The sequence below is a fragment of the Protomyctophum bolini genome (assembly GCF_963924005.1).
Source record: "Protomyctophum bolini genome assembly, chromosome: 8".
NCBI classification, from domain to species: Eukaryota; Metazoa; Chordata; class Actinopteri; order Myctophiformes; family Myctophidae; genus Protomyctophum; species Protomyctophum bolini.
In genome coordinates this window covers 11,814,837-11,833,479 of record NC_137869.1, presented here as the reverse complement: position 1 = coordinate 11,833,479, position 18,643 = coordinate 11,814,837, and the positions used below count along the sequence as shown (strand labels likewise).

Below are 18,643 nucleotides of genomic sequence, written 5' to 3'. Positions count from 1 at the left end.
CATGTATTACTATTATTAGTATTATTTTACTACAGGTTATATGTGGTGTGTACAACAAGTCGCTCAGTCACTGGATTTTCAAAATCATGTTTCTTCAGTCTCGTTTTGACCGTGAGACTCGTGAACCACCGTTGTTTACATAGCAACAGTATCACTTAGAAATGGGTGTCTGTCTGATCGACACGACAGTCATCAATGTTTTACTCATAATTACAGTTGCTAAACTACGGTAGTCATATTAACAAAGGTAAACCGCATGCGTTGATGTGTGTATTTCGTTGTGTTTTTCAATGATAAATAATAAAGAAAATAAGAATCATAGAGGATAGCGAGCCCAAGCTGCAGGCAGCACTTACATTTGTTGTAACTCTGGATCACATTACATCAGTATGATGATCAGATTGTTATTGTTGTTCTTATTCATATCTTCACAGAATGTCAGTTCCAGCAACGCCATCTCAACCCCTCGGGCTGCAGAAGAGTCTTGCTAAAGATGACGATGAGGCGTTTTACATGCAGTGTAGAGCCGCATACCTCGCTGTATTCAGATCTAGTTTGACAAATATATCATCAAAGCAACAGTTATGCCGTGGTAAGGCATAGCACATTTGCCACCTTGTTATACAAATCTGGTCAGTTGCACACTCCAATAAATGTATGTGCTTGGAGTTATTTCATAACTTTATTAGAATGATTACTAAAATGAGAACAAAAAAGTCTAAGCCATATGGGCAATTGTTTCCATTGTGGTCCTGTATTCCATTGTTTGTGTAAATTGTGGAGCATATGGGGAAGTGCAGCATTTTCATTTGGTTCATTATCATCATCAACATTTGTCAATGTCTCCAATCTTCCAGTTATCCAGCTTTCTGGTAGAAACCCATCCCAGGCAACTCTTAACAAATACTGGACTCCAAGAACTTCTAAACTCAACTTTGATGATTTCTGTGAGATTCTCAAGGTTGAGAAACAAATGGAGGAAAATGAGCTCATGCGAGCTTTCAGAAAGATGGATGCAAATGGTGATGGCTACATCTCCCACAGCGAGCTGGAGAAGGTTCTCACGTCTGTAAGTAGCCGACTCCAGGGTTTCCAAGTGGGTGCCGTGACACAAGTCCAGGGTTGCTGCAGAATACTTTGATCATATTTGGAATTTATCGATAGATATCACTTCAGTTTAACCACTTGACTTAAACCCTCTATACTATACTTACTACAAAAGTAAGACTGACCACCAAACCTTTCCAAAAATAGCTGATCTACAAGCTCACTGAGACCTCTTTTCCACCGGTTGGTTCCCAGTGGGAACCGGTTCAGTTATTTGTGGTACTTCTTAGTCCATGAGCCAGAGCTCCAACATTGGAACATTAATTATGAATTGAGTGGGAAAAACTATACATATTACATTATTATCACCATGAAACTTCCCCAGTTGGTTACTTACAGTACACGAAGACAATGATTTATTGTATTACAAATTTAAACATTTTAAATATGCAAATGAGACATTATATAGGAAAATGCTACTACTGTGGAAGGGTTATCATATATTCATTTACTTATATTGATCCTATAAACAATTTAATATAGGTATAGCTTTGCCCACTCAATTCATAATTAACGTTCCAATTTTGGAGCTATGGCTCATGGACTAAGAACCAAAAAGAACTGAACCGGTTACAACCGGTGGGAAAGGGCTCTGTGTGTCATGTTGATGCGTTGTATGCGCCTTTATCCAAAGCGCTTTACAGAGATGGTGCATTACATTCACCCATTCAAACACCGATGCCAGAGGAAACCATGCAAGCAAGGCAACCTGCACATCGGGAGCAACAGAGTATTGCTCAAGGACACTTCGACACTAACTGGGGGAGCCCAGATTCAAACTGGTTCCCATCCAGTAACTCTACCTCTGAGCCACTGCCGCCCCACTTGTAGATTGTAGAACAATGCTATTTTTGGTGAATGTTCCCCTCAGAATAGGGATGCTGGGGTTCAAATGATTAAATGTCAAGTTTTGCTAGTGACTACATCTTAGGGGGAAAGGTTTACATATTTACGTACCGTAATATGATATACATTCAGTCATTGTTGGCCATTAGTTAATTCAGTAATTGGCCTGATAATATGAGATAGGCCTAGATATTTTATTATTCAAGTCAGTCCGTGGTACAGGTCTTATCATATGAGACAGATATTTAATTGTGTTGTTTTCACTGCTAAAGGAAACTTACATACATACATACGTACATTTCCAGGGAGGGGAGAAGATGACCACTGAAGAGGTGAATGCCATTTTCACCCTAGCCGATGTCAACAAAGATGGAAAGTTGGACTATGCAGAGGTTAGTTTACACGAATATTAACTGATGGTTTTCTCCAGTCTTTCTTATAATAGAAAGTCGCTCTTATAATAATTTTCTGTGTAAACCATGTACAACAGTAGATGGTCACCAGCATCCTCTGGATAAATGCTAGTGTACAACAGAGCTTGTTTCATTCAGTTACCACTGTTCATGTGGGTTTTTAAATTTAGTGAGTCTGTAATTTAGACTAAAAAACTCTGACTGTAATTGCTAAATTGCTAAAATTGTCTGTGTCTCTCTGTGTGTACTGCAGATCACTTTACAGTGTACCTTGTTCTCATGCCATCAAGAAATATGTCCTATCACCCTTTGCTTCAGAAAGGTGGTCATACAGTACATCCAGTGATTTTGTCTTCCCATCAGTTCTGTAGATTGTTGGTATCCACAGCAGAGCAGTGTCAAACGGCTGCCTTGGACAGGCTAGAGGCTGATGCCAAGCTGAAGAGACAGAACTTTGGCAACCATTCAGACGGCCCTCCAAAAATATCTACATCATCAAATCTGTCATCCTCAACGGCAGCAGCAACAGTACCCCAGCCTCCTGAGACACCACGGACAGAATCAGACCCTGCCCTCAAGAAAGGTACCTGACTTAACTACTTTTCAGCTGTGGTTCTCAAACCTTTTCATGTCAAGGGCCCCCAAAATGATATGTATTTGGTGGTGGATCCGCATCTCGAAATAGTATAGACCCCGAGGGACGCTGGTCAATGATATACTTATACTACTATATGTATCCATTCATTCAGAATTTCAGAGAGACAGAAATCACATGTACAGTAATGTGAATTTGGCTGCCATGGTAGCAGTCCACTATCATATTTCAATGTTTCTATGTTCTTTATAAGCAATGTTTTCAAATGTTGACAAATGTAGACAACATGTCAAAGACTTGTTTCTGGTTTAAAGCAACATTCAGCAGCAGTATACAGTAAATGTTTTATGGCAATATAAGAGAGGGCCACACCCAGCCAACAGGGAAGGAAGTGACCTGCCGGCCAGGTGCAGCAAACCAGTGCTGACCACACTCCAGCGACAGCCATCCAGACTTTCCTGGAAGTCACTGGTAGCCCAGGGAGTTCAGTTTGTAAATACATCAAAGATGCGAATATAATCCATTTCTAATGGATGAAGCCTTGGTCTGGAAGAGAGGTCAACAGGTGGTCTCCAACCTTCTTAGAGTGTTTCAACCCTCAACCACTACACTTGGTGGGTCAGCAGTAATCGTCACTGCACCTCTCCTGCAGGCTTCCAGCTACAGACGAATCCACGGAGGGGCGCCCCGGGCGCAGCCATCACAGAGGTGCAACCAGATACATGCAATATTTATTGCGGATAATACCAGTATATGTATAAACCAAATACCCATTTGTACACACGTGTACACACATTGTCCACATTTGCCTCACAAATTAGTTCTAAGGAATAAGTAATAGCTCTGTTATTGATCGATTTTTCACTCTGCCATGACAAATCACCTCATTAAGACCCAGTCCATACATCATAATTTCCACACAATTAGAGCAGTGTGTTTGGAGGGTGGAGACTGTAAAGCGTTGTGATTTGGGTAATCATGTCTGCCATTAAGAGGTCGAAAGATGCCCTATCTATGCCAGTGAGAAATGCAGCTTTTCAAGCTTTGGAGAGAGCTCTATAAAGAAATACAGGGATTTGTATTCGTAAACAAGGTGACTTTTGTCTTATGCTTTATCTCACTTCCATCAGAGATAAGGAACCAAACTGATTTAAAGCCCAGTGCTTCCTACTCTATATACTAATGCAGTGCCAATTCGGGTCGTGGCCGCAGCTCGGAACTCTGGGGAACTGCTCATCCAATTGAGTTCACCCTCGACACTGCACTCCTTTTCGGCAAGACAGTACATCCTCCAAACTACATATTCATGCAGACAGTACAGTGAGATTCCTGGAATTTAGAGATAAATATATTTAGAAAATATATTTAATTGAGGTAGGTAGCAGCGCTTTTAAAGCGAGATATGAAAAGCCACTTTGTGCTAGAGTCTTGAAATGTGACCTGTGTGTGGAGGAGAGGCGGAGAGGACCGGTGGTCCCAGTAGGAAGAGCCAGGGGCGGGCAGCTATAGGAAGATAGAGTGGGTTGCCTTAAGTGGTCAGTCCGTGTTCATATTATTGATTTGGAGGATCCCACCACTGCTCACAGAGGAGATGATGAGGGATTAGATGGCGTTGGAGGGGAGGGCCTAGACGACCGCTACTGCAAAAACAAATGAGCTCTGAGATAGCAGCGGGGATTATCACATTATTGTGCCTCTCCCACGTATTGATTTGTACCCGTTACATTTTAACCAGGTTCTGACATGTGCTGCTACATGGTCACACATGTTGAACAGGCTTTTCCGCAGAGATAAAAATACATATTTTGATCTCTTATTTGGTGCTAGATTTGTCAGGAGAAGGTGTAGATTGCTACGGGGGCATTTCAGCAAGAATATTTGTTGGGAGCAAGAGTCTTTATGGGTCTGTGATGCACACAATGTTTTCTTGCCATTGCCAATTACTGTGCAAGTTGCTATGAATATACTCTACCTGCTGTATATGTGTTAGTAAAAGGCCCCATTTTATTCCATGATTTGTACTCTCTTCGTTAAATTTACATGACATTTTTGTTCTTTTGTATTGTGTTAAATTATACATTTAGTTTCTAGTTTGTCCAACTTTATTTGAATACATTTATTTCACACCTTTATGTGGGGAAAAAAAGATTTGAATGTGTAGTAGACTAGACGTTATGAATTGGGTATAAGCTGCCATTGTGTGCTACAGTACATTTACTGAATGAAGGGTTAACTGTCGGTATCAGTTGAACACTCATTGAAGTCTTTGTTTTGCCACATCTTTATCCACATTCAGAAAACAATTACAATTTGGTTCCTTAGATTAAAACACTGTCATCAATACAAATTAGATCCATGACAAATACCCCAGTAATGGGTATATTTATTTATATGCAGAGGTAATTCGCTGTAGTGCATCACATAGCTTTACATCTTGACTTTCTGGTCTTGGAAACAATCAGGCCTCTCATTATTGAATTGATATTTTGTGGCTTCAATTAGTGCACGGTGTGTGTTTGTGTGTGTGTGTGTGTGTGTGTGTGTGTGTGTGTGTGTGTGTGTGTGTGTGTGTGTGTGTGTGTGTGTGTGTGTGTGTGTGTGTGTGTGTGTGTGTGTGTGTGTGTGTGTGTGTGTGTGTGTGTGTGTGTGTGTGTGTGTGTGTGTGTGTGTGTGTGTGTGTGTGTGTGTGTGAGAGAGAGAGGGTGCAAGATAATGGATTAGAGGGGTTGTGTTTGTGCCATTTGTAATTTAAAATGTCTCCATAATTAATTAACCGGCTTCAGCTTGGGATCACACTTTCCTGGAAGTCAAAAGCAAGATAACCGTTTTCACTTGAACTTAACAATGGACGTCTGAAGACAGATGACTGTGTTATCATTAATGTTCCAAATCCAACTACCGGTAATTAGATTGAGTAAAGTTGTGTACGTGTTTCTGCATGTGTTCTTTCATGCATGCATTACTGAATGTTTGTTATGATGTGTTACTTGTTGTTTCGCAGACAGTCGCTCGTCTTCCCGTCCCTCCTCAGCTCGTAGCAGGCGTTCTTCGCTGTCTAATGTCATCACTATGACGGCCAGCAGCACTAGAGCCAGCAGAACACCAGAGCCCTCTACTTTACAGGTAAAACTCTCTGTTACGGTCCACAGTCCACGGTCCAGATGGAGTGCCGTGATTTTTTGAGTGGTGCAACCACTCCCTTACGGAGCTATGTGTGTGGCTGGGTGGCTGGGTGGGTGCCTGGGTCTGAGCACGAAAACAGCATGGTTGTTTTTCACCACCTGTGCGCAATCTAACACACAAACGCACACGCACATGTATATATGATGATTTCGGGTGTGCCAGTACAGTACAGTGACAGTACAGTACAGTACAGTAGCCTACAATAGAGGGACCCCCACACGGTAACTCTGTCCTTTCTCAACCGTTTCGGACGGCTCGCCAGAACCGGGCCGGCACCCTGGCCGTGGTCCTGTGGGTCTGGAATTTCCGGGGACCACCACACGGAGTTGCAACACTCACTTCACAGTTCACACGGGTGTGATTTGGTATTTCTTCCAGTTTTTCATGTGTTTTGGAGGTGACAGTACTTCAGTTCATTAAACCCCTTGGTGTGTGGTTGTTATGTACAATGAAGAGTTTCTTCCTGGAGTCTGAAACCTTGACAGTCAAGGTTACTTTACTGTCATCTGGGGACCCCTAACCCTAGACCAATTTCTTTTAAAATAAGAAATTTAAAAAATCATGTTGGGACCTCCCCTGGTAATTGGGTGTTGCTTGGTAAAGGTTGTGTGTTGGTTCTAGATGTGTGGGTGTTTGTGTGTTTGACTTTTTTTCTAGTGCACTTTGTGGTGTCTGGCCCATTAATAGTCTGTTTTGGTTTTCTGGACCTTGTTAGGACTACGAGTCATATTATTTATGGGTTTCTGGCCTACGGTGTGTGTGTGTGTGTGTGTGTGTGTGTGTGTGTGTGTGTGTGTGTGTGTGTGTGTGTGTGTGTGTGTGTGTGTGTGTGTGTGTGTGTGTGTGTGTGTGTGTGTGTGTGTGTGTGTGTGTGTGTGTGTGTGTGTGTGTGTGTGTGTGTGTGTGTGTGTGTGTGTGTGTGTGTGTGTGTGTGTGTGTGTGTGTGTGTGTGTGTGTGTGTGTGTGTGTTCAGAGCAGTCAATCAACCCTGTGGCTAGCGTAGGTGACAGTGGCCTGTATTAGTCTTCTGGCTGACCTGTCTCCATGGAGGCATTATTTCTGTGGCCTTTAAAGAGTGAACATGAGCCTGCAGCAATTTCTCTCATTTAATATAATCTGGACAAACCACTGAAGTGTTATGGTTTGATGATCCCTTACGCTTTTCACACCCCAAGATACATCCTTTGAGGAAATTGCTTTCCTCTAAAGATGTGACAAGGCCCATATTTATAATGCCTTGCTTCTTTGTTTAACTTGCTGATTTACTGGGCCGCTAAATTAATATATGTATAACCTATTTCAGGCTATGTCCATATCAAAGGTGTTTTCTTTTAATGTGTCTCCAATGACTTGAATGAAAATGTCCCCAGGTTTTGCCTGTTCAATTTCTAATTATTATTGTGTGCCAGTTATACACAAAATAACAGAACATTGGAGATGTTGTGAGGATGTTAGAAGACATCTTGATATTTTTAAATTGCCACTAGACTTAAATTGAAAAGCTGATCAAAGCTGATCAAAGTTAAATGTGGTCAAATGAACCATATCAGATCCTAGTAGTTGATTTATGTCAGCCTGTCGTTGAAATGTAGTGTAACACTGCCCTCCTGTGGACACCCATGCATATAGCAGGCATTTGTGTGGAACCATGGAGTTATTCAGTACCTACCGTCCGTTACATAGCTTAATTCCCATATTATGCAAACGAATAATCTAGTATATTCTCTTCTCACATGTACAGTATTCATATATATTTCATATACTCTCCTGACGAGTTTGATAAATGAAGGATTAGGATCCAAATTGCCACCACATTAGACTGCTAGTGCTAGTGTAACGCTCAGGACTCGGGTCTCCCGCGTGAAAGTCCAACATCTTAACCACTAGACTTAAGGGATATCCCTGAGCCTCTCTGCTACACCCCCCTTTTGATCTTCTCCCACGGGGAAACCCGATCCGGGGCATGGCACCAATGTAACGCCCGGGATTCGAACTCGAGTCCAACATCTTAACCACTAGAGTAGACTAAAGGAGGACGGACCGGGGGAGATATTAGAGGCCATCAGGCAGAGGCTCTGAGCCACTCTGCTACACTAGCATGTTTTGTTCTCTGTTCCAGGAGTGGCATCAGACCTGTATGAAGGGATGTTTCTTCTTAGAGGATGATGGGAGTATCAGCTCCCTGCAGTACTGTCTGCACCTGCCCCAGACAACCAGCGTCTACCTCACCATCCAACCCCTCAACCTCAGCCAGAGGCCTGGTAAGGTACAGGATCATATCCCACAGCGTTTACCTCACCATTCAACCCCTCAACCTCAGCCAGAGGCCTGGTAAGGTACAGGCTCATATCCCACAGCGTTTACCTCACCATCCAACCCCTCAACCTCAGCCAGAGGCCTGGTAAGGTACAGGATCATATCCCACAGCGTTTACCTCACCATCCAACCCCTCAACCTCAGCCAGAGGCCTGGTAAGGTACAGGATCATATCCCACAGCGTTTACCTCACCATCCAACCCCTCAACCTCAGCCAGAGGCCTGGTAAGGTACAGGATCATACCCCACAGCGTTTACCTCACCATCCAACCCCTCAACCTCAGCCAGAAGCCTGGTAAGGTACAGGATCATATTGGTCGGGGGGGTAGGACCAAGGGATTTGGGATTTGTTTATAAACATTTGTGATTTGTTTATAAACATTTGTGATTTATTTATAAACATTTTGGGATTTGTTTATAAACATTTGGGATTTGTTTACAAACATTTGGGATTTGTTTATAAACATTTGGGATTTGTAAGTCTCATGGGGGGGGTAGGACCACTACCAGTTGACCTGTAGTAAGTCTCATGGTCGGGGGGGTAGGACCAAGGGATTTGGGATTTGTTTATAAACATTTTGGTATTTGTTTATAAACATTTGTGATTTGTTTATAAACATTTGTGATTTGTTTATAAACATTTTGGGATTTGTTTATAAACATTTGGGATTTGTTTATAAACATTTGGGATTTGTTTACAAACATTTGGGATTTGTTTATAAACATTTGGGATTTGTAAGTCTCATGGGGGGGGGGGTAGGACCACTACCAGTTGACCTGTAGTAAGTCTCATGGTCGGGGGGGTAGGACCAAGGGATTTGGGATTTGTTTATAAACATTTTGGTATTTGTTTATAAACATTTGTGATTTGTTTATAAACATTTGTGATTTGTTTATAAACATTTGTGATTTGTTTATAAACATTTGTGATTTGTTTATAAACATTTTGGGCTCTGTATAATATGTTGCCTAGGGCCTCAAAAGGCCTAGAACCGGCACTGATCATATCCCACAGCGTTTACCTCACCATCCAACCCCTCATCATATCCCACAGCAGTCAGTTTGCTCTTACTGCATATTCTGGGTATGAAGTAAGCCTTGGCAACTATGTGAATATGGCTGTAACAATATGAATCACACTAATCAATGACATAAAGAAAATCATCTATTAGATTTTTCAAACTACCGGTATTTATTGTATTGGGGAAAAACAATCAAACTTTATTTATATAGCACATTTCATACAACAGGTGCAACCCAATGCGCTTCACAGAACAAAAAATAAGAGAAACATTTAAAAAAGGGACAACCAATATATATATATGAGGATTAAAAAATAAAAGTAAAACTGAATTCTAAAATGAACAGGCAACCAGTAGAGGGACTTTAAAATGGGTGTAATGTGTGATCAGTCCACGATCTGCTGATCAACCTGTTTGATCAACCGACACCTGACTCATACTTAGTTGTGTCTCACTCTGAAAATAGCTGATCTACAAGCTCATAATAAGTTGTGTTGCGATATGTTGTGTGTGTGCACGATGCACTACCAAGTATAACTCAGGCTTGAGAGTGAGCTGTAAGGAATTACAGGTTTAGTGACACAGTTGAGATCTGGGATACCTACATCTCCAGATAAAATGTCTGTGTTTTTGCTGTTTTTCAGACCAGTCCTCTTGCTGGATGGATGTGGACACCAGTCTTTTTGTCGTGTCACTAAGTGAAACCAAGGAGGACTCTACATTTGTGTGTTTTACAGAGTCGAAAGACAAAGAGGTTTGTTCTTCTACATCTTACGTTGTGTGTGTGTGTGTGTGTGTGTCTGTGTGTGTGTGTGTGTGTGTGTGTCTGTGCGTGCGTGCCCGTGTGTGCGTGCGTACAAACCAGTTGATTGGAGACACATCACATGTCTAGTTGAGTTAGGTTGAGTGTATGTAGGGGGGGTTTGTCTTTAATGATATTAGACCGTATGAAAGCAGACTTTAACTGCTGTGTGTGTGTGTGTGTGTGTGTGTGTGTGTGTGTGTGTGTGTGTGTGTGTGTGTGTGTGTGTGTGTGTGTGTGTGTGTGTGTGTGTGCACGCACGCGCGTGTGTGTGTGTGTGTGTGCACGCATGTGCATGCGTGCTTGCTTGCATGCATGTGTGTTTGCACAGAAGTGTGTGTGGAAGGGCGAGTTGGACGCTGGCTCCTATTACCTCCTGGCCTTCACCAGCGGCTGCAGGCTGAGGAAGAGGAGCAAGAAGGATCAGTCCAACAAACCCGCTCAACTCGTGTACAGGACGGATACTGGAGAACTGGACCTCACCAGGGAGTTCAGGTCTGTGTCTGTATCTGTGTATTCTGTGTTTGTCCTTGTATGTGCTTGTGTTTGTGTGCACGTCACTTCTTCTAGGGCAGTGGTTTTCAAACATCAGTTAAAGTCAAACTCCCGGGGCACACCTATATTCCTAGCGGAAATAGCTGATCTATAAGCTCACAGAAGAAAAAAAAAGATAAGCTCATTTAAATTGTTTGTGCCAACGCATCAAGGTTTGTTGATTTTTGCTATTTGTGAAGATTTTGGTATAATGACATGCCCTAAAGAGGGTCCTCAGGTTGGACGTGGTTAATGTTTTAGGTTAATCTGTTGGATTGTCCTGGACAGTTAGACACTTACAGTATGTGTAACATTTCCCCTGTGATGTGCTGGTCTGTGTTTGTGACACAGGGAGGTGCTGTCTGATGTCTTTGACATGGCAGACCTAGATGGGGATGGACTGCTTAGTCTGGAGGAATATAACTTCTTTGAGCTGCGGACCAGTGGCGAGAAATGCGACAAGGAAGCCTGGGCTGTGTGCAAAGGTAATTGGATGGCAAGAATCATGGCCAACTGTATTCATAATCATATACGTACATGAATTAATTCTAATCCACTTTGGCATCAGTCTTAATTTTAATAGTCATTTGCTCAACCCTGCTGAAGATTATATTGCCTTTATCCATTTCCTTACACTATTTCCCATTACAGGTTTGTATTCAGATTTCAGAATGAAACTCAATACATTTACCACATATTTGGGTCTGTCACATCATTTAGCTCTGACAGACATCCTTGCCTATGAAAGTCTGAATTAAACAAACAAGACATAATTCACAAGTGGTTTGTGGAGTTTTACCAAATTTTGTCATTTTCTTTAGTCACATTTCAACGGACACACATGGCTTAGCAAAGCGTATATCTATTCTACGTCCAAGCATAGACATGGTAACGCTGCCTCTGATTGGCCTACCGACACTGCCCGTCTTGCCAGACTGTCAATATATTTAGTCTTAGTTTTAGTCATCGTAGCTTAGTTTTCATTTAGTTTCCATTTAGTTTTCGTCAGTGGAAAAAGGTAGTCGAAGAACATTTTTCGTCTTAGTTTTAGTCGACGAAATCAACACTGGAAGAAAGTTATCATTGCATCTCCTTAAAAATGCAGTGCCGTGATTTTTTTCCACCCTAAATCATGATCATCAGGTATTATTAGTATATAAAGGGGAAGATTTTTTTCAAAAATGTGTACAGTATTTCTTAAAATGTTTTTATGTGCCTGGTGGGTGGTGATGGGCACTGGTGATCCACCTGAACTGAAGCCGCATCAGCTGTTGTTGTATGATAAAGGGTGAGGGGTTAGGGGAGGGGATGATATTGTGTTTTTTTCTTTGGCACATTTGGACTGTCAAGGTTTCAGCCTCCAGGAAGAAACCCTAAATACAAAGAGAAGACGTCATTGCACATAACAACCACACAAAGGAGCCCAATGAAGTACTGTCACCTCATAAACACAAAAAATCACGGCACTCCATCTTTAAATGTTTTCATCTGAAATACTTTAGGCCTATGTGTGCTCTGGGATTTATCCACAGGCTTACTATGCCTAATGTTGAAATGTGTGTAAACAGACCATGTTTGATTATAGTAAAATAGGTCAGTACAGAAATAAATAGTAACATTTTAAATCAATTGATCTTGACCTGTATGTTGATATCCACAGAGAATTTTGACACCAGGAGGAACCAGCTGACTCGTCAGGGCTTCATGGAGCTCAACCTGATGGAGGCCACAGAGAAAGATGGAGACCCTGCTGACCTGTGGCTCACCTTGGAAGCCATGGGCTACAACCGTGCCCTGGAGTTAGTGGAGGTGTGCACATACAGTACATAACCCCACAAATACAGTATACAGACAGAAACACACACATAGAAATCACTACAGTATTAAGTGTTGAATCCATACATTGCACATGTGGTGCTTATACCCAAATGTTTCTAATCAATGTGTGGACACCACGGGTGATGTGACTTAATCACTTGAAACCTAGCATCTCTATTCTGGCGGGAACATTTCCTATTTCCAGCAAAGAGTGTAGAGGTAAAAAAGTATTTAGGGTGGAGACTGAGAGATAGGCTTGACACGATACTAACTGTTAACATACCATCTCCCTCCACCAGGCCTGTCCTTTTCAGATAGATGTTCACTGTGAGGGCACCCAGGCCTCCATTCAGCCGGTCAGTCTGGACTCTGGCCCCAGGCTACTGAACCAGGCCCTGCAGAAGTCCATCATGTCCAAGGCTGAGGCCAGAGCACTGAGGGGGCAGGACAACATCTTTATCTACACTTACAGAGGAGAGCACAGGATTTCCTCTCTCATAGCCAACAAGGTGGGCTACTAACCAATGGCTCAGATTGAGTCTACACTACACTGTAAAAGCCTGCCTGTTCATTTAACACTGAGAGTCAAATTAACACTCTGGATTTTGTTGCGTAAAATAAGGACTGTATTCTCAAGTGAGTTAAGAGATAAGTGAGTCCATGATAACAATTTCACAAACTGGGAGCTTTTATATTTAAATATATTTTGGTTTTGTAACACAACTCTTCAGTATTTACTTACGCTAAATAATGCTATTAGCCTTTTTTAAACTGCTGTATACCTGCCTGTGTGCGCATCTAGTGAGGAAGGAATAAAAGGGCTACAGATGCAGGGACAGTACAGAGAGTGCTACATTTAGGAATCTGGGAGTCATATAATGCAAGGCCATCATGTGGGTTTGAGATTTACTGCCCCAAGGACTACACTATTCTTTCTCAAGTTCCAAATAATGTAATACTGACTTAGTTCCTTGATTAGAGTACATAACTTTTGTTTTGAAACACTGGATGTTTGTTTCTTTTCATTGTTTGTGAATTTATGCATGATAACACAAAATCACATGGCCTGTTTGATTTGTGAAGTTTAAGTCAGTACAGTCAACTCCCAATATGCAGTGGAAAAGCAGCTCTTTGGAGAGTTGTAATTGATATGCAGCCACTGTGTTCATTCACATGGCAACAGGAGCCCCTCTAGAAGAATGGATGCAAACCTACATGAGTAGCTTAGACTTGGTTCTAGTTTTACCAAAACAGTTAAATAATGTTAAACTGATTTTATGTTATTTCATCTTTAACATAAAATAAAATCTAATGAAGGAGTAACAAAAACGAAATAGAACATCTAGGTATTATCATGTGAAAGGACAAATGTCACAAATATGCTCATATTGATATGTTAATATGTGCACTTTCAATAAATAACATAACCATTGCATACTGTATACAAAAAATAATCAGGACAAGTTTTAACTATTGTGTAACTGTTCCATTGTGTAGAATGTCATTGCTGAAGTAAGAAATGTATGTCCGATGAGATGTTTTAATAATTAATAAAATAGTTTAACAAAATAGTTTTAGTTTGAAGAGTGTATCAAAGCTACAAAATTGTAGCTTTGATATACATTATTTAATTTAACAAATAACTTTGATATCTCAATCCCACTGGGAGAGGCATCAGTCTGTGTCAGTGTTTGAGAGGCATCAGTCAAATATCAGTTATCAGTGATATTCACTGATATAATTTAACGTGTGCATGTTTTTCATTGTGTTGCAGACCAACCAGAAAGCAACAGTGCATGTGAACAATGAGCAGAGTAAGAACTGCCACAGCAGCAGAGGAATGAATGTGTTTGCTGTGGAGGTGCCAGCCAGGTCCAAGATGGTAAGGGTTTGTACATATACGTACGTACGTGTGTGTGTGTGAGTGCGTGCATGCGTGCACTGGCAATGCATAGCTTCTAGTTTAAACTGCATTCTGGTAACTCTTAAAGAACAACAAATAGCTGATTCAATCTTTTAAACACCCCATATATCATCATCATCATATCATATCATCATACTATAATCATCATCATCATCATCATCATCATACTATAATTCAGTTAATGTCTGAGTGTGTGTCTGTCTGTGTGTCACTGTGACTGCCGTAGCTCCTCACTGCCTGCACCAATCACTCCCACAGGCATTGACCATAATAATATGGAGGTCTTCACAAAGCCCTTTTTTCGATTTGACACATTAATGATTAATAATGAATTTATTAGTGAATAAAAAATGCGAAAACGCACCCAGGGCACAGTACCCCCCGCGGCCACAAGGGGGGGAAATATCGAGTCACAACAGGTAAGTGCTAGTGTATTTACTTTCCAGGCAGGGTATACAGTACATCTTTAATTCTCAATAAGAAATTTATTCAGGAGGATTTGTACTTAATAGCACTAAAATGCCACAAACTATAATTACAGCAAAGTCATCCACAAGTAACCCATTTGTGAGATATCTTTAGCTCTGCAACTATTGATTATTTTCTTCGCGATGATGATCGATTATTCAGATTAATCACTTAAGCCCTACTTTATACTTTGTCATACAATGCTGATCTGCTCATTTTGCTATTTTAGAAAATCTATATATTTTTTGTATGTATCATTTGTTTTCATAAATTGATTAAATAATTTAGATGTATTAACTGTCGTGTTCCTAGACAGCTTCATTCATTAAAATACCGTGAACTTAATCTGACATACAAATTGGAAAGTACTGTAAAAGAAGGGTTTTTATTATTATTAATTAAAAAGTATGATATGTGGTATGTCTACTCTACTAGGTTTGCCAGCACGTCCTGCCCATCAATGAGAAAGAGGACTGGACCTACTGTTGTGGGGAGAGCATCCTACCATGTTAACAGAGCTATACTGTGTAAGCCTTTCAATAACGAGCCAAACTATTTGACACCAACACAATGAGTTTCTGAGTCCACAGTAGTGCTAGCACTATATATAATTGTCCAGTACTATATCTGTTCATAGACAAAGGGTTTCAGAGTTTATTCTCACACTAATGTGGCTTTGTATGTGTTGGACACTTTTTTATTCATGATATTTGTACTTTTCATGATGGTTTTGATCATTTGGCAACAATATACTTCTCTAGTGAAACATTTTAATGGTGTGCCTTGTGTTGTGGACCCATTTATTATGTATGTAAATTACATACACAATACATTGCATATACTGTACATGACAACATGTGTACTGGAATTATATTTCAATAGTTACATTAAATTCAAGCAGTCAAAATGTGAATGTGTTTTGGATTAATTTAAAATCAAGCAATTTAATCTAGATTAATTTAAAATCAAGTAATTTAATCTATATCCCCATATCATTGTAGATGTCTTCATATTGGCACTAATTTAGTGGCACCAAAAAGGTATAAGCCAAGGCTTTTATTGCCTATACTCTTTTCAAACGTATCTCAGCCTAGGTGGCCAGACGGCTACAATAGCCGTCCAGGCCAATAACAATATACTCTTAATGCAGAAACAGCTTTTGTAAAAAGATAATATATACTTCAAGTTCAACCATTAATCTGTTTGTTAATTAGTTCAATCTGGTTGTTAATCCATTCCAAAAGATGGGCTACTTTGTAATTGTGTTTAGTTAATGACCCCAGTTACTGGCCGTGTGTTGTTTCTGCTGCTGATGCTGTTGTGGACACTGACCACTTCTCTCTGTCTTTCCACCATGTGTGTATTCTTAATATGGCTGCAGTGTGGTGTGGGCTAGAGGGAGATTAGTCTGGCAGTGAAACACATTCCTCTGCATTGCACTCGGGTCTAAACTTTATTTGTCCTTGGCCTTTGCAGCTGACTGCAGTCTCGACCTTCTTTCTATTTATATCTCCCGGGCCATTATGTTGCCCTTTGACTTTCTCTGCTGTAACAGTAGAGGTTGCTAACTAAATGTCACATGACATGTGAGATCAGATGTATTTAATCTCAGGGACCCCTGTCTGCTCTTCCTTTCTCATCACAGACGTTTGATAACACACGACTGGTTGGGGAACGTATTCGTTTTGGAAAAGCTGAGTCCCTGGTTATGGGTCAGTTTGAACTGCTGCTGTAAATCGGGAGACTGAATTGAAAAGTTGAGCAAATTTCAAGTATTTTTTTAATCTTGGATTTATGTTGAATGAGTCAGTTCCTTGTAATTTTGTATTTATGCAGTGTTGTTAAATTGTATAATGTCACATTATTTAGTAAGACAAAATTTGTCTTATACATTTAATGTATACCAATAGTGGAAAGGAATGACCCCCTAACATTTTGATGCAACAATTAGTTGCATAACAAATGTGAATGAATTAATTATTGGAATTATGGTAAATTAAACTAAGCAGCTGGAGCATCTGTGCCGTAACTGTTCCCGAATCCCAATGCATGTAGGAAGAATAAAATGTGGATACCGGTAAATTGGACTTTAATCATACATTCTGTAAATTGAGTTGAAAATGAATCATTTTGCCATATATCATCATCATCATCCTTTGAGTGTCCCCTAGATCTAACACACAAGAGGTTCCTTTGGTCTCTGTTGCTCATTGCCACACCAAGTTTAGTCACATGCAGTCCTGTATCCCAGCTCAGAACATCTGGAAATGTGAGTGCCACATGTAGATAGACAAGATCAAAGGATATCACCAAACCATCACAGACAGAAAGAGAGACAGACAGACAGACAGACAGCTGTCATGTTGAAAGTTTCAACTTTGTTCTGTTTAACATGGTGATCAAACATACTGTTGCAATAGGTAAACAGCAGTTCGGTTCCAGGATGAAATGACTGAGGGGGCAGTTGAAAATGGCGATGGGGCACATCTCATTTTTAAAACAATATGTACATAAAACTTAAACTAAGGAGGCAGAATTTGCAACGGAGGGTGCCAGGCCTCCTCTGGCACCCCTGTGGTGCCGCGCCTGTGACTGGCCTGTTTCATAATATAAACAGCGATGTTAGAGCCACATCTCCATGTTATCCTGTACTGAACACTCATTATAGTAACATAAAACTGCAATTCTGGAATGCCTTAATCCCATAGCAGTTTTATTTCCATTTATCACAATAACTGAAGTTCCATCAAGATGCATTTTATAATAAAAACATTAACCACCAATACAGGGTAACTGCCTAACGAGGGGAGAGCATAATTCCCTCACCTTTCCCAAACACTTCCAATAAACCGAGAACATGCTGGTGGTATCTGGTCGACTGGTCGTGTTTTCTAACCCAGTGGTTAAAACGCTCAGTTGTGATTGGATTTCACTCCCTCCAAGGTAGCGAGGGACCAATCAGGAACCAGTATGCAAATATGGGTCAGGTTTATCATCGAGACTTTTTTTTACTCTGCCCCTTGGAAATGCAGGTTGTACACAGAGAATCCAGACTAATAGGCCTATCTATGCAGATAATGCAGTGATAATTAGTCTGGCCATGCCAGGCTAGGACCATCAGCCTTAGACTGCCCTAAGGTTCTCAAACTTTTACATGTCAAGGACCCCCAAATTGACACTTAATAGCCTGCAGATCCACATTTTAAAAGATTTTGTATAGCTCTAGCAGTGCTTTTCAACCATTTTAATTTCAAGGACCCCACAGTTTGACATGCAGTAGGCTACGGACGTTTTATATCTGTAGTGGGACCCCAATATACTGTATATAGTAAAATCAATGATAATTTTAATTGGTTCCATATGTACACTCTCTGAGTTATGGACACATAAGGGTCAATTTGGCTAACTTTTAGCTGGGGACCCTTGGCCCTGGAACTCCCTCAAGGACCCCCGGCGGTCCCTGGACCCCATTGAGAACCACTGCCTTGTGGTTTTGAGGCCAGGGGTTCCAAATGTTCCTTACCCCTAAATGAACTAAGGTGTCATTTGTTTATGTGCACGTGCCCTTTAAGAGAAGAGGGCGGGTCAGTGTATAGTGTCCATGGTGTGTCGTGT

At 40.9% G+C, this 18,643-nt stretch overlaps 1 protein-coding gene across 3 annotated transcripts in view; it reads left to right on the top strand.

Annotated features, from left to right (window-relative positions):
* Nucleotides 1-18,634, top strand: part of LOC308320673 (dolichyl pyrophosphate Man9GlcNAc2 alpha-1,3-glucosyltransferase-like) — a 54,326-nt gene extending 35,692 nt beyond the window's left edge. The window contains exons 1-15 of one of the 3 annotated variants that reach the window (XM_080771281.1): nt 131-247; nt 435-592; nt 858-1,069; nt 2,259-2,345; nt 2,730-2,949; nt 5,963-6,084; nt 8,264-8,405; nt 10,127-10,236; nt 10,616-10,779; nt 11,170-11,303; nt 12,479-12,627; nt 12,936-13,145; nt 14,411-14,518; nt 15,464-15,555; nt 16,674-18,634. In XM_080771281.1, coding sequence (XP_080627407.1) covers nt 436-592; nt 858-1,069; nt 2,259-2,345; nt 2,730-2,949; nt 5,963-6,084; nt 8,264-8,405; nt 10,127-10,236; nt 10,616-10,779; nt 11,170-11,303; nt 12,479-12,627; nt 12,936-13,145; nt 14,411-14,518; nt 15,464-15,541 — 1,893 coding nt within the window. In that variant the 5' untranslated portion in view covers nt 131-247; nt 435 and the 3' untranslated portion in view covers nt 15,542-15,555; nt 16,674-18,634. Of the gene's footprint in view, nt 1-130; nt 248-434; nt 593-857; nt 1,070-2,258; nt 2,346-2,729; nt 2,950-5,962; nt 6,085-8,263; nt 8,406-10,126; nt 10,237-10,615; nt 10,780-11,169; nt 11,304-12,478; nt 12,628-12,935; nt 13,146-14,410; nt 14,519-15,463; nt 15,909-16,673 lie in introns of those variants that run through there. The other 2 variants (XM_080771279.1, XM_080771280.1) reach the window with 2 other exon arrangements.
* Nucleotides 18,635-18,643: the final 9 nt, after the last annotated feature.